The following is a 15,540-nucleotide window of genomic DNA, read 5'->3' as shown; positions in this document are numbered from 1 at the left end:
GGAATTGCATATAAAGAAGTTGCTTCTTTATGCTTAGTAAACACCCTGGAGCAATTTAAGCCTTGATCAATGTGACATGCTCTTCACTAAATTGTTGTGTACTAAATAGCTAAATACAGTTTTTGTTTTTTAATCTTAAATTTTCACTAGCTTAAAATAAACACACATTTTTAAATGTATTTTTTTAAGTTGGTACAAAATTAGAATGTTTAAAGTATAAAATGAGAATATTTGTCAAAACAAAAGAAGTAAGCCGGGCGTGGTGGCGCACACCTTTAATCCCAGCACTCGGGAGGCAGAGGCAGGAGAATCGCTGTGAATTTGAGGACCTGCCTGTTCTATAAAGCAAGGCCTAAACAGCCAGGGCTACACAGAGAAACCCTGTCTCAAAAAACAAACAAAAACCAATAGAAGTACTACTTTATATCAACTAATGAAGCGTGACTTTCAAGAAGTCTCTTTTAGCTGTCTCTTCCCTCGCGTGTCTGTCTCTGTATACCCTAATAAACCTCTTAAGTCAGGGAGAGGGGGTGGGGAGTCTCTTTAAACTACCTACTCAAATTTGTTTTAGCCACGGTGTTTACTTTTGATTACTGCTATTTGTTAGTCTCTGTTTTAAAATCTTGTAAGATTGTTTTGAAATAGCAACTTGAAAATGTTTAAATACTAAAGTACTTATTTGATGCTTTGCAAACAATAGCCTAAGGATTCTCTTCTCATTAACTAGTTATTTATAAAACCAAACAATTATAGATTATTAAACTGATCATGAGCACATTAAAATACATTGGTAACTCATAAGCGGCATTTCTGGGTTGCTGTGTGTGTCAGCACTTTTTAAAAGTTTATCTATCCTCAAATCAATTATATTCACATGCAAGTTCACAGAAAACTTAATAAATAACAATGTCACATGTGGTTGTATAGACAGTCATTTTTTGCTCTGTTGATAGCAAGAAATAGATTTCCCCCAAAATTCATTTTTGTGTGTTCTGTTAATGCTTTTTTTCTGTTAATTCCCCCAAAACTTGTTTTTTATTAGACAGAATGGTTTGTCTATTTTGTTGGTTTTGCTTCTTTATAAAAACTGAAAATATTGACATGTTTACAGATAGTTTCTAGTCTTGTTAATTTGATTTTTTAAAACTTACAATTTTTTGTCAGCCTTTTTCCTGACTTGTAGTACAAAGACAAAATGTATTATTTTAAAATGTGGGATATAGCTAGAGTACTTAACATTAATTTTGAAGTAAGCTTACACCAAGAAAATGCTGGTGTTATTTATTTTAAATTGTTGAGGTTTTTAAAAGTAAGTGTGGTTGTCAGTTCATCCTTTTATTTCTAATTAATCTGATCATAGATTGCTTAGAGGAACCTTCACATTCATAGTTTAGTAACAACTTACATTATCTTTCATTCATTCTCTCCATACCTGTCACCCTGCTTATGTGTTATTTGATTAAGACCTTAAATATCAATGCTAGATGAAATCTCCCTTGTTTGTTAATATTAGGAAATACCTGGTGGAAATACCTGGTAGAACTCTCAAATAAATATTCATTTTCTCCATTGTTAAATCTCATCCTAAAAGCCTTGGGATGTGTGCTTTATGATGTCATCTTTTATTCTCATTCTTGGGTTTTATTGTATGCCTTTTGGGAAATTTTGAATTGGTGGGGTCGGGCAGGGAATAGGATACCTGTGTACTAAATGCCTTTCTGGAATTGTTTTCCTACTGTTTCTCTAAATGTGGCTGTTATCATTGATCTTTTAAAAAACAAAAACAGACTGTTGTTTTAACTCTGGTGTTATAATGTCATTTATTTGACATTTCACTGGCAGTCCAAAATAAATAGATCAACATTGAAACTTTCCTTCATTATAGCCAATAAACAGATAGCTCTTTTCGGTTAAACCAATTTCTATGAAGAAAACACTGTAATTTTAAAAGACTAATACACAGTGGGGCTGCTTGCTGATCTTTCACAGAACCCACATGGAGGCTTACAGATGCCTGCAGTTCCAGCTCCAGGGGTACAATGCTTTCCTCTGGCCTCCAAGGACTCCTGCACTCACATAGTGCACATACACTCATGCGGATTCACACACACAAATAGACACACATAAAAATAAACTTTAAAATGATTGGCATATAAGCAAAATATGGAATTGAACTGTCTACAGAACTGCATTTCAAATGTGGAACTGCATAGTTATTCTCTATATAAATGATAATAACTTGTTACATCTTTCAGCTGAGATTTAAAAATCTTTATTCAACCATCTATGGTGAGATCTAACGCCCTCTTCTGGCATGCAGGTGAACATGGAGGGAGAGCACTGTATAAATAATAAATCTTTTTAAAAAAATCTTTATTCAGACTCATAAATGTGTCTATGTAGTTCTGTTTATAAATCTTTAGGATATATATATAGCTCACTAATGAAGCAGGAATTTGAATTCTTTATTATATATATATGAATCTTGTAATTTCAAAAGTTTTGTATTTTGAAGAATATCCCTGTAACTATGAATGTCACCATTGTTTGTCATATGTATGTGTGGCCACAGAGTCTACTTTAGTTCCAAGGATTTGGAATGCCTAATATCAGCTCTTGGTAGCATCAGTGTTAGAGATATTAATAATTTCAGATGGAAGCGTGTGAATATGCTGAGTAGCTTACACATACATTAGAGTATATTGTTATTAAGATCTATGATCCCTAGGTGTTCATCTTTAACTTCTCAGGCTTCACAGTGAACAGTTATTTTTATTTATAAACTTAAAGTTATTACTATGGGAGAACCAGTTTATTTAACAAAATGACTAAACCTTAGTAAGGGCAGATAACACCTTTTCCAAATCTAAAATAAAAGTAACATCTCAGGACAGAGAGAGACATTGTCTAATACTGTGAACTACAGCATATTGGTCACCCGAGAAGCATGTTAGAGACAACAGCTTATCCTCTCCTTCCTCGGAAGCAAAGAGCTAAGACTGGACTGCGATTTTAATATGTGATTCCTGTCTCTAATACACTGCTTTTAACAAAACTATGTGAAGATCTTTGTTAGACATGGCCTTGAAAAAGTCCTTTTTTTCAAAGACAGTTTCCAGGGTAAAATGTTAATTTAAAATAGTTTATTCTGGTTCTGCTTTAGTAAAAATTGTAGAATTAGAAAATTATATGTGTTTTCTTATTGTGGATTTGGGAAGACCATGATGACAAAATAATTACATATCCTTGGCCATGCATTGTTTCTATTTCTTCTGGATAATTTAAATATTATTTGATAACTGAGTGAGTGGTTTGTTTGTAGTAAGATTGTATGTTCATGTTAAGGTGGATCTAACAATTTTACTTATAATTTTAAATTTCCAAAAGCTACATAGGTGCTTCTAAAGAAAGGATTTTTTTTAATGTTATCGTTCATCAGTATATTTTTCAGAAAATTAAAAGTAGGTCTTTTGCATCCAAAAAGGAGGTAGAGGGGTTCAGTGGCATTTCCTTACATGGCAATATCAGTTGCTTTTTTTATGGAAGTTCACCCATACATTTTAAGTGTCCATGTATGGATCACTAGCTTTATTATAAAACTTTACACACTTTGCTTAGTTACCTGTGTTTTGAGTAAAGAATCTAATGGTTATTTGAGATGTGTCAAATTTTTGTTCAGTCTTTTAATGTATGAACCTGAAACAGGAGTCAAAAATTGTTAATTTACACAAGTAAAAGGAAGATACCAACAATCCCAGTTTTGCTGTTTCCTTTGAATTGAAAAGATAGAGGATCTCTTATATCTTTCACCTTGTGTAATTCCATCAGAACATTTTAGCCACTTTAATGCTGATTGGCTGGATTTCCCAGTGCTTTGCCTTTGTACATCAGGAAACCTTTACAGTTGGCATCAACAAGATTATTTACAGTGATTGAATTCTCATCATAGTTTGATTTTTGTTTGTTTTGTGTTCTTTTTGTTTGTTTTTAAGTACTTTTAGCCCTGACTTGAAAAACAGTCCTGTTGATGAAAGTGAGATACAAACAGCAGCTGATAGTCCCTTTGTTAAACCTAGTGAGGTTGAAGAAGAAAGTATTTCCAGTATTGGAACAGAAACTTCAGTGCAGCAAGAGGAACCCGGTAAGGAAGAACCCAACCAAGTGTTGTCTGAGTCTCGCTTTGCAATTGAAACACTGGAACTTAAAGATCCAGGAGCAGAGGGCAGCATAGATACTCCTCTTGTAGCATCCACTCCAGCCAATATTGAGCAATTCAGCGAAAATATAGAGGAGTCTGCTTTAAACCAGCAAATGTACACCAGGGACTTTGAGAAGGAAGAGGCAGAAGTTACAAACCCTGAAACAGAATTATCAGTATCTGACAGTGTCTTCCTAGAAGAAAGGAACATCAAGGGAATTCTCAAAGATTCTCCATCTGAAGGAGAAGATTTATTTTCTGGAATTGCACAGCCTATGGCAGAAGCTGTAACTGAAGTGGACAGCCATGAAACTGTTTCGGAAGTACTGCCATCTGCTCATGTTGTGACCCAAGTACCAGGAAGCTGCACTGAGGATGAGAAGGTTGTGAGCAACAAGGATATTTCTGATAAAGGTAGCGTGGACGACAAGGAGGAAAATGAGCTTACTACTAAAGAAACCAGAATGGATTTCCAAGAGAAAACAGAGAAGGATGAGACGTTTGCAGAAGTTAACACATTTGCAGAAAAATTAGAGAAGATTATAACAGCAATAAGGGAAAAGCCAATAGAAAGTGCTGTAATCAAGGCAGACCCTGCTAAAGGAGTGGGTCAGACCAGTAAGCCTGAGGAAACTGGTAAAACTAGTGTGCTGACTGTATCAAATGTATGCAGTAGTAAATCAAGCATCAAGGCTGCTGTGGTCTCTTCTCCTAAAGCAAAAAGTACAACTTCGAAAACTGAAAGTCAGAACATTTTTCAAAAACCTATGCTTAGAGATCAAATAAATGCTGAAAAGAAAGTTTCAGCCAAGGAATTTGGTCTGCTTAAAAATACCAGATCAGGCTTGGCAGAAAGCAACAGTAAATCCAAACCCGCTCAGAGTGGTGGTAACAGAGGATGCAGTGGAAGGATCTCAGCCCCGCAGTGCAAGGATTCTAAACTGGATTACAAGGACATAACAAAACAGTCTCAGGAAACAGAGACTAAACCTCCCATCATGAAGCGGGATGACAGCAACAATAAGGTGAGGAGAGTAGAAGAATGGCTCGGTGTATCCTTGAAGTGCGTAGCTCTGCTGCTGTAGCTGTGAAGTGGGAAGTGTAGTTCTGGCTCATGCTTTCATTTCTTCCCTCTAGCCCCACGCTCCTGCTTCCCTTTCTGAAATACTTCCATTGATGTAAGCAGGTAGACATTTGGAGTTCCCATTTACTCACACACTTGGAAAGTATTGCTTGGTCACAAATGTAGCTGAGTTAAAATTTGGCCAGAAATATAACTGATTTAAAGGAAGGGTCTGTAGTGGCTCCTAGGATGAAGATTTGGCATTCTTGTTCTTCTGAAATTGAAACTTCCTTTATCAGTTTACTAATTGCCTAAACTTTGACATGTGGAAACTGACTTTAGTTATAACTTTTAGAGACTGTACATATACCATTAAATGATTATTGACTTAGTTTTGTATGTTTGTTAAGTATTTGCATAATTGACCATATTTGGATATTTGCTGGTTATTTTTTTTCTTTTTAAAAGTATAAACTCTTTCTTTCTTTCTTTTTTATTTACTATTTTAGGCATTGGCTTTGCAGAACACTAAGAATTCTAAAAGTACTACTGGTAGAAGTTCCAAATCAAAAGAGGTAAAATGAGAGCATCCATGTTCTCTATATCCACCCTTCCATAGCAGCACCACGTGCCTTACACTTGCACTCCCCTTTTCATAGTGAACGTGGGTGTGCCTCAGCGACAACACCGAAGAACAGCAAATTAGTGACAGGATAGAACAAAAGTATTTCATTCCTATCCTGTCACTAATTCGTTGTCGCTGAGGCATACTAAGTAGTTTTATTTCTATGTATAATAGCAATGGGTCATTGACAGCATACTAGATGCAGAAACCTACTGGAAATGTCTTTTACTATGGTACCAGTTTTAAGATAATGTTTTCAAATACGATTATATTACCTGTGAAGTCTTAGTAATCTTTTCAGAGAGTTTTACTGAAACTAAGATACTTCCTTCCTTAGCTTTGTTTTATTTATGTATACATATATATATATATATTAATTGATACAGTTAACTATTTACTTTTTATTTTTGAGGAGCTGGAGAGATGGCTCAGAGGTTGAGAGCACCGGCTGCTCTTCCCAAGGTCCTGAGTTCAATTCCCAGCAACCACATGATGGCTTATAGCCATCTATAATGAAATCTGGTGCCCTCTTCTTGTGTGCAGGTGTTATATGCAGACAGAACACTATATACATAATAAATAAGTAACTTTAAAAAAATGTGAACACTTGCTAGATAATTAACATATGGAATAGTAGATTCTTTGTATGAATTATTTTGACAAGTGCTTGAAATATAGTTTTAAAGTGTAAATTATTATTGTTTTAATTACTTGTGTGCTCTGTGTACATATTCTTGAATGTATGTGTTCTTACATACATGGAAATTGGAGGACAATTTGTATGAGTCATTTCTCTCTTTATACCATTACTCTTGAGTATCAAACTCAGGTTGTTTGACTTGGTTCCAGGCACATTTACCTACTCAGCCATCTTGCTAGCCTTATCACTTTGGAACTTTTAAAAATATAACATTAATCTTATTTCAGTCTTAGGAAGTGGCTTTATAGTGAAAATCTCACAGATGATCTGCATATTAGTTTACGGTGACTAGTAGTGACTAGCCAGTGGTCAGTCGTGGTTCACAGCACTGATTCTTAACTCTCCAACAGGAACCACTATTTACATTTAATTTGGATGAATTTGTTACTGTGGATGAAGTCATAGAGGAAGTAAATCCTTCTCAAGCCAAGCAGAATCCATTAAAAGGAAAAAGAAAAGAAGCTCTCAAAATTCCTCCTTCCCCTGAACTTAACTTAAAAAAGAAAAAGGAGAAAACTTGTGTCTCTCACAGTGTGGAGGGAGAGTTGTCATTTGTAACATTAGATGAGATTGGAGAAGAGGAAGATGCAGCCACACAGGCTCTGGTCACTGTAGACGAAGTCATTGATGAAGAAGAGCTCAATATGGAAGAAATGGTAAAAAATTCTAACTCCCTTCTTACCTTAGATGAGCTAATTGACCAAGATGATTGCATTTCCCACAGCGAACCCAAAGATGTTACTGTTCTGTCCATGGCTGAAGAACAAGATCTTCAACAGGAACGCTTGGTAACTGTGGATGAAATTGGTGAAGTAGAAGAGTCAGCAGACATCACTTTTGCTACTCTGAATGCTAAAAGAGATGAAGGAGCTACTGTAAGAGATTCTATTGGGCTCATTTCTTCCCAGATGCCTGAAGACCCTTCTACTTTAGTTACTGTAGATGAAATACAAGATGACAGCAGTGATTGTCATTTAGTGACTTTGGATGAAGTAACTGAGGAGGATGAAGACTCTCTGGCTGACTTTAACAGCCTTAAAGAAGCGCTTAATTTTGTTACTGTGGATGAAGTTGGAGATGAAGAGTACAGAGACAATGATTCAAAAGCCGAGTTAGCACAAGGCCAAACTGACCACCATCCAGCTAAAAAAGGAAATAGAAAGAGGAGAGCTGTGCGTCCAAAGAAGACAAAATTTGAATCTTTCTCCCAAGTAGGTCCAGGAAGTGATACTGTCATGCAAGAAGATCTGAAAACTATGATTGAGAGACGTTTGGCAGGTAGATACTTGAAAGTGCTCGTTTTTTCTGTTTTGTGAGATTATATTTAAAACTAATATGAACACACTGCTGCAGTAGCAACAATCTCATCCCGTTGATGTTCTGTAAATAAGCCTACAGTTGTAACCACTCAAGTTTTTCCACAGAAACAAGTACAGGTTGCACCCATTTCTCTTAGTTTATAGAGTACAGGTTGTTATACCTCAAGGAAGGATGCCAAACCAGGAAACAAACTGAAGCAGCTCTGTAGAGCTTCAGTGAACATGGTGTGTTCTATATGGGTAGAACAATTTTCACATTACGCTGCCTGTCACTTCTGGCTTAAACTTAGGTTTAGAACAAAACCAGCAGGGGAACAAACCATTGAGGTACTGTTCAATTTTTATTTTTATTTTTTAAGATTGGGTCTCACTATGTAACCCTTTCTGGCCTGAACATCCATATGTAGACCAGGCAGCTTTGACAGAGGTCAACTATCTCTGCTTCTGCTTCCTTAGTACTGGAATTAGAGGTGTAAACAACCGAACCTGGCAGATACTGGACTTTTGAGATTAAGTTTGACTCTATAGCCCATGTGGGCCTAGAAATCAAAATGTAGAGTTGAACTTGGTTCCCAAGGGCCAAAATTACAGGTGAAGAGTCATCACACCTGGCATAGTGTAATATTTTGATGGTATTCAATAATAGAGCAGCTTATTTGTTTGCAGGATGTAAGAAAGACAAAAAAATAATTTTCATTAAAAAAATTTTGAATCCAACAGACATACTGTGTATAGAATAAAGTCACCTTCATAAGAAGGAATTCAAACAATAGTATATTTTTGTTTCCTTAGATGTCTATAAATGAAAATGTCTACTTTATAAAAGTTTTTAAAAGTGAGCTGCGTAGTGGTGGTGTGTGCCTTCAATCCCAGCACTCAGAAGACAGAGACAGGCAGATCTCTGTGAGTTCGAGCCCTGCCTGGTCTGCAAAGTGAGTTTCAGGGTACCTAGGGCTGTTATACAAAGAAACGTTTGGAGAAAGGGAGAATGCAACCCTTGCAAAAATTAACCAGAGAGCCAGGTGTGGTAGCTTACTGCCTCAGACAGAGGCAGGCAGATCGCTGTGAGTTCGAGACCAGCCTGGTCTACAAAGTGAGTCTAGGACAGCCAGGGCTGCACAGAGAGACCCTGTCTCGAAAAACCAAAAATAAAATAAAAAATAACCAAAGAAAGAATGGAATATTAGGAACATCTCACTGGATTGGCAACAATTCAGGGAAAAGTTTAAACCACCTATTGAAAAGAATAGGAAGGAATAATTGTTCAGAACATAAATGTGAACATAAGTTATTTTAACTGAACTGCTTTTAAAAATAAACATTCTTTAGAAGTACATTTCTTTGCCATGTGTGCTGGCACATGCCTGTAGGCTAGCACTCAGTCTCAGCTACATAAGCACGTCCCTGTTTCAGGAACAAAACAAAAAGGCATCTCCAAGTTTCTGTAGTTTTACTAGATAGTTTAATATGCTAAATTAGAAGCAATTTAAGTACTGGTAATAGAGCAATAAATTAGGCTTTCTTTTTAAAGCTAAAACACCAATGAAGAAAGTTAGAATTGGGAAAGCACCACCCTCACAAAAAGTGCCAGAACCAACAAAAGGCGAAGAGGCCTTCCAAATGAGTGAAGGAGGTAAAGGGGTTGTTTGGGTGGGGAGAAAAACATCCTATGAGATCATGATAATCAGGCAAGAAAGTAGCTAGGCAGCAGGCAGGCATATAAGATCCTTGTAGAGTTCTTTCATAATTTAGAGAAGTTTCAGACTAGTGACGTTAGAACAAAAAATATTTGTGGAAATTACAAGATGTTATTTGGCATGTTGTAGCATCAGGAAACAATAATTTATTAACTATATATTACTTATGGTTGCTTCCAGCCATCCAACCAATAAATTAAACAGAACACCTGAGCAGCATTAATAATATTTAATAAAGTTGATATAAATAAAGAACATAAACACTGTCACACAACATACTTGTCATTGTATCCAGTATGTCATTGTATCTAATATCCTTCCTGTTCTTGGCAGTACAATACATACATATTCTTGATTTCAAAGGGTTTGTTGATTAGGAAAGGTTAAAAAGAAAAAAGGCAGCATCTTCTATTATGAAGCCCTTTATCATCTTCTTTGTAGTGTTCTCTTTTCCCTCTTGTCTAAGGAAAAGTTCTTTGAATCTGATCCCTCTACCCTCCTACCTGGTCTCCTCACTGTTCTCTTTTCTATTTACCAAAGAAGAATAATCTTCTCTGATGGCCTACTTGAGTTTTGCCTACTTTGACTCCTTACAAATAAAATACAGCTCTATTTCTATCAGTAGGGGGTGAAAATCAATGTCAGCTTTAGAATATCCCTGGCTACAAAATAAAGCATCTAGAATAGTGTTTCTCAGCCTGTGAGTCACAACCCCTTTGGCAAACCTCTGTGTCCAAAAAATAGTCATGATTCATAACAGTAGCAAGATTACAGTAGCAACAAAAGTACTTCTATGGTGGGGAGTCACCACAGCATGAGGAACTGTGTTAAAGGGTCACAGCATTGGGAAGGGTGAGAATCACTGATCTAGAAAGAATCAAGGCCCTCCCACCCCCACCAGAAGGTTTCTTTGTGTAGCCCTGGCTTGCTCTGTAGACCAGGCTGGCTTCAAACATCCACCTGCTTCTGCTTCCCAAGTGCTGGGATTAAAATCTGTTTTTCCATTGAAGTGTATGAGAGTATTGCCTCTCTTTTTAATTGAGTCTTGAATTTTCTGCATCTTTGTTACTGTTTATCATGTCTCATGACCAAATTGGTATCCCTTCTTTTATTCAAGTATTTTGTATAAAAAAAAAGTTTTACATTAAGCTCTAGTTAATAATAGTTCTATCTCACCAATGGCTCCTAACACAAATTCTTTAGTTTTTGTTTTGTGTTTACCAAAAATTTCTGGTATGTTAGGTCAACTTAACACCAGCTTGCTTAGAATTATCTCTTCTGAACTGAATAATATAGAAAGGTAATTTATTTATGGCTCATTTAATAGTTGTATTTCCATTAGTTTGCTCAAAGGACCTAATAGCTTCAGAAAATCATTTGCCACTCATTTTAAACTCAAATTATTTACTTTAGCCAACTCATACAGCTTCTATGTAATAAAATAATCCATTATTTAGGCCTTTGGAGTGGAAGAAGCAGACAACTTTATAAAAGTTTATTACTTTAGTAAAGAAAATAGGAAGAGACCAGAGTCAAAGAAAATTAGTTGTTAGGCCATCAACTCAAGAAATAGGATGTGAACACCTTCAATAGAGTCTTAAATTTGGTATCCTATAAAATATGATGAGTAAAATTATGTTTCTGGGTGGGAAGGGCTTTAGGACAGGTTATTCTTTGCTGGTGTCAGTTTCCACTAATCTCAATACTTTTCTTCAAACCAACAACTCTTGCTAGTAGCCTAATGAGCTTGACTCCTTACAAGGAGGACTGGGAGGGGCTAAAGTAGGGGAGGAGGGAGGGGGGCAAGAGAACATGGTTGGAGCCGGGCGTGGTGGCGCACGCCTTTAATCCCAGCACTCGGGAGGCAGAGGCAGGCAGATTGCTGTGAGTTGGAGGCCAGCCTGGTCTACAAAGCGAGTCAAGGACAGCCAAGGCTACACAGAGAAACCCTGTCTCAAAAAACCAAAAAAAGAGAGAGAGAGAGAGAGAGAGAGAGAGAGAGAGAGAGAGAGAGAGAGAACATGGTTGGGAAAGAGAATGGATTGTGTTTCCTTTATGCAGAATTTAGATTTAAATATATATAACACAAAAGTAGGACTATTGGGTAAGAGAAAGAATGGGCAGATATAATTGAAGTACAGTGTATAGTTTACAAAGATGTTACCGTGAAACTTACTGTTTTCTTTCTTTTCCTTCTTTTTTTTTTTTTTTTTTTTTTTTTTTTTTTTTTTTTTGGTTTTTCGAGACAGGGTTTCTCTGTGTAGCCTTGACTGTCCTGGACTCACTTTGTAGTCCAGGCTGGCCTCGAACTCACAGCGATCTGGCTGCCTCTGCCTCCCGAGTGCTGGGATTAAAGGCATGCGCCACCACGCCTGGCTTAAAACTTACTGTTTTCTAAACTAAAAATAATTATGATCTTCTGTCACCCTTTCTGGAACTATATTCCAATAAAGTTTTACATTGACTTTAGCCTTACTTCTCTTCAGTTCATTGAATATATCTACATTTACTACTCATTTGCTTCTTAGATCAAAGAATCATTATTAACTAAGTTGTAGTTCCATGAGTTTTAAGTTAGTTTTGGAAAGTAGAGGGTATCCAGTGTTAACTTCACAACGTCTGTCCATCTATTTTAAGTAATTTCATGTTTTTTCTTGAACGTTTTAATGACTTTAGTTTATGAAAAGGCTGAATTAAAGAATTCAGAACCTGATGAAAAACGCAAGAAGACTGATGACTCTTCTGTAAGCAAATCAGTGATATCTGATGTACCCAAAGGTAAAGTAAAAATGGCCTCTCCCTCCCCTGTCCCCCCCACCCCTTATTCATATGAAATAAAAAGTGAGCTAGGTGTTCCTGGATACAACTTATCTAGGGCTTGCTTGTTTGTTTTTGTTTTTTAACCTGCCATGGATGTTTTTATTTCATTCTTGAAGGCTGAGATGTGCCTCCTTTTTTCCTGTTGTACTTTCTTTGCTCCTGTGGTAAAAACTGAGTTAAACCTCCCCAAGCAGAAATTCCAGGAACTGATAGCAAATTTTGCATATGACCATTATGTTGAGTTGAGAGGCTTTTCCTTGTCTAGCTGCTCTTCTTTGTGCTGCTTTTCCATCTTCTACTTTAACAAGGTATTTCTGAGATGTTTATTTTCTACTCTCAGATTCTTCAGCCTGCTGTGCAGTAACATTCTGGCTTCTCTGGAACATACATTACATAGTGTTAAAGATACATATTTCATAATGCTGGGCACAAAACTAAGTGGTAGAGTGCCTGACTGATAGCTTGAGGCCCTAGGTTGAATCTTCAGGATCCATGTTTTGTGACTTTACTGTTCTCCTAAGTATACAGCAGTGTGTAGTGTGTGTGTGTGTGTGTGTGTGTGTGTGTGTGTGTGTGTGTGTGTGTGTGTGTGTTGTATAATATATATTGTATGTTTAGTGTGCTTGCCAGATTTGGAGAAAGTGACTGAAACACTGTTGATGGATTATTCTCTTTCTCTTTCTTCCTGTCTTATAGATTTGGATTTTCTTGTTCCGAAGGCTGGATTTTTCTGTCCAATTTGCTCCCTCTTCTACTCAGATCAAAAAGCAATGGCAAATCACTGCAAGAGCACACGTCATAAGCAAAATACAGAGGTAACACATAAAATCTTTAAGTGCTGTCACTATCTTTTGATTTAAATTGTGTCTGCTCAACTCATTTCATATTTCTTTTCCTTTATGAGCACTTGGGTATTTATCCCAGTTCATTGCTCCTCAGTCCAAAGTCCCTGTTTTTCTGTGCCACTGTATGTTGCTGTGGTTTCTTGCCCTGGAGCAATAGCATTCTCTAGAACAGACTTTGCAAGCCAGTAGTATCGTATGGGCCTCCTTTAGCATGTAAGACTGCTCATACTGTGTCCTGTTGAAAATGCCTGTACATATTAGCGTATTAACATTTCTGAATGTCTAGACAGAAGAAAAATGTCAGTTTCTTAAACTGAGTCACAGACTTTTCTTTTTGCTGTATGTGTTGGAGGAGGTTCTGCTCTGCAGAGCTACTGTTAACCATGGTGAAGCAGTGGTTCTGACTCTCATAGTCTGTGTATTGAACTTCTAAAATCAAGCTACTTAGTGACAGACCTCGGGGTATTAGGGCTTTTGCCCAGCTTTGCTTAATTCTAGGTCTAATCCTTCATACATTTTTACTATTCTCTTTATGCTTTTAACTTATTAATATTCTCCTCTTTCCCCTCCCCTCCCCCTCCCCTATTTAAAATCTTGTAACTGGGACCAGATTTGGAGGTATACACCTTTAATCGCATCACTCTGGTGGCAGAAGCATGTGGATCTTCAGAGTTTGAGAACCATTTATCCACAGAGTTACTGGCTAGTTAGAACCTTGTCTAAGGAGAAAAAAAAAGTTAGAATCTTGTTGGATTTATATTCACGCTGACTGTTGCTCTGTGAGGCTGCATGACTTGCTTCTTCTCTGTGTCTCTGAACTCTTGTCTTGTTACTCTTTTCTTCTCTGTACCTGAAACTTCAGCTGCCATTATGCCAGTGCCTTAATTACTATTTCTGTGCCCCTCCCAAACCTTTTGTGTGGCCACCTTTTCCTACCTTTTGGTCTCTACTCAAATATTAGCTGCTAAGAAAGGCCTTTGTTTAAGAAAGCAAACTCTCGCCAGGCACCACACCCGTAATCCCAGTGCTCAGGAGGCAGGGGCAGGCGAATCTCTGTGAATTTGAGGCCAGCCTGGTCTACAAAGTGAGTCTAGGACAGCCAAGGTTACACAGAGAAACCGTGTCTCAAAAAAACTAAAAAAGAAAGAAAGCAAACTCCAAAGTCAGCTACAGCTAGTTCCAGTACTTGGCAGGCAAAAGCAGGCAGACCTCTGTGAGTTCAGAGCCAACCTGGTCTACGTCATGAATTCAGGACAGCCAGGAAGGACTACATAGACCCATCTCACAAAACAAAAAATTAAGAAAAGGAGGCAAATTTGATCCTACATTCATAAAAAAATGAACTTTACATAGTTTCTCTGTTAATATTTTAATTTTGTGGTGCTAGAGAGAGAACCTAAGAACAGGCGCATGCGCAGCAAGGACTCCTAACACTGGGTCACAGCCACGCTGCTCCTTCTGTGTCCTTATACTCGTAGAGTGGTTTCAGTTCTGTCGTTATAATGCAAAGACTTGGGAAAAACACATTATTTGTCTTATCAGCTACTAAGTCCCCAAGTCCCACGCACACTGCCTAGCATATCATTAAATAAATGCCTAGTGTATCGTCAAATATCAGAAGGATGATTTGGGAAAGGAATGAATGTTAACTAAGACACTGCTTTAAATTATAAATGTAATGAAATATGTTTAGGGTTGCACACATAGCAAACAGCATAATAAATGTTTCATATTGAGAAAAAAAATTTCTTAAATTGTTTTTAACAGAAATTCATGGCCAAGCAAAGAAAGGAAAAGGAGCAGAATGAGACTGAAGAAAGAAGCTCTAGGTGATGGGGGAATGGAAGAAAGAATTCGTTAGAAATTAATTTAGGGTCCAGTTGATTTGTGTATTTTTGTTGTCATTTACTTTGTAATTTTTGTTTCAGAAACATTCATGTTGTACAAATTTCTGATTTCCCTTGATGTAGAGAAACTGATGGGAAAGTATGATGGGTTTGATTTTTATATCAAATCATCAGGCATGGAAAAATACCTTTTAGAAGTGTTAAAATAAATGTTCCTACTGTATATTTCAACACTCATGTGTTTGTGATGATTTGTAAAGATTTGCTTGCTACAGCTCTGTGATTCTGAATATTTGACAGTTTATGTCTTTAGCAGAATGTGTCACTTTATCTCAGCCATCCATGTATACAGGTCAGATTCTTTTTTTTTTTTTTTTTTTGGTTTTTCAAGACAGTTTCTCTGTGTAACCTTGGTGTCCTATACTC

General features: G+C 36.9%; 1 protein-coding gene across 15 annotated transcripts in view; it reads left to right on the top strand.

Annotated features, from left to right (window-relative positions):
• Positions 1-15,345, top strand: part of ZNF638 (zinc finger protein 638) — a 100,715-nt gene extending 85,370 nt beyond the window's left edge. For 11 of the 15 annotated variants that reach the window (XM_084765350.1, XM_084765356.1, XM_084765351.1 and 8 more), the window contains 7 exons: positions 3,993-5,223; positions 5,771-5,836; positions 6,937-7,864; positions 9,437-9,538; positions 12,279-12,380; positions 13,119-13,237; positions 15,035-15,345. In XM_084765350.1, the coding sequence (XP_084621476.1) occupies positions 3,993-5,223; positions 5,771-5,836; positions 6,937-7,864; positions 9,437-9,538; positions 12,279-12,380; positions 13,119-13,237; positions 15,035-15,100 (2,614 nt within the window). In that variant the 3' untranslated portion in view covers positions 15,101-15,345. The remainder of the gene's footprint in view (positions 1-3,992; positions 5,224-5,770; positions 5,837-6,936; positions 7,865-9,436; positions 9,539-12,278; positions 12,381-13,118; positions 13,238-15,034) is intronic. The other 4 variants (XM_084765349.1, XM_084765344.1, XM_084765357.1 and 1 more) reach the window with 1 other exon arrangement.
• Positions 15,346-15,540: the final 195 nt, after the last annotated feature.

This window comes from Acomys minous (genome assembly GCF_964271855.1).
Source record: "Acomys minous genome assembly, chromosome: 17".
Classification (NCBI taxonomy): Eukaryota; Metazoa; Chordata; class Mammalia; order Rodentia; family Muridae; genus Acomys; species Acomys minous.
This window is presented reverse-complemented; position numbering and strand designations above follow the sequence as displayed.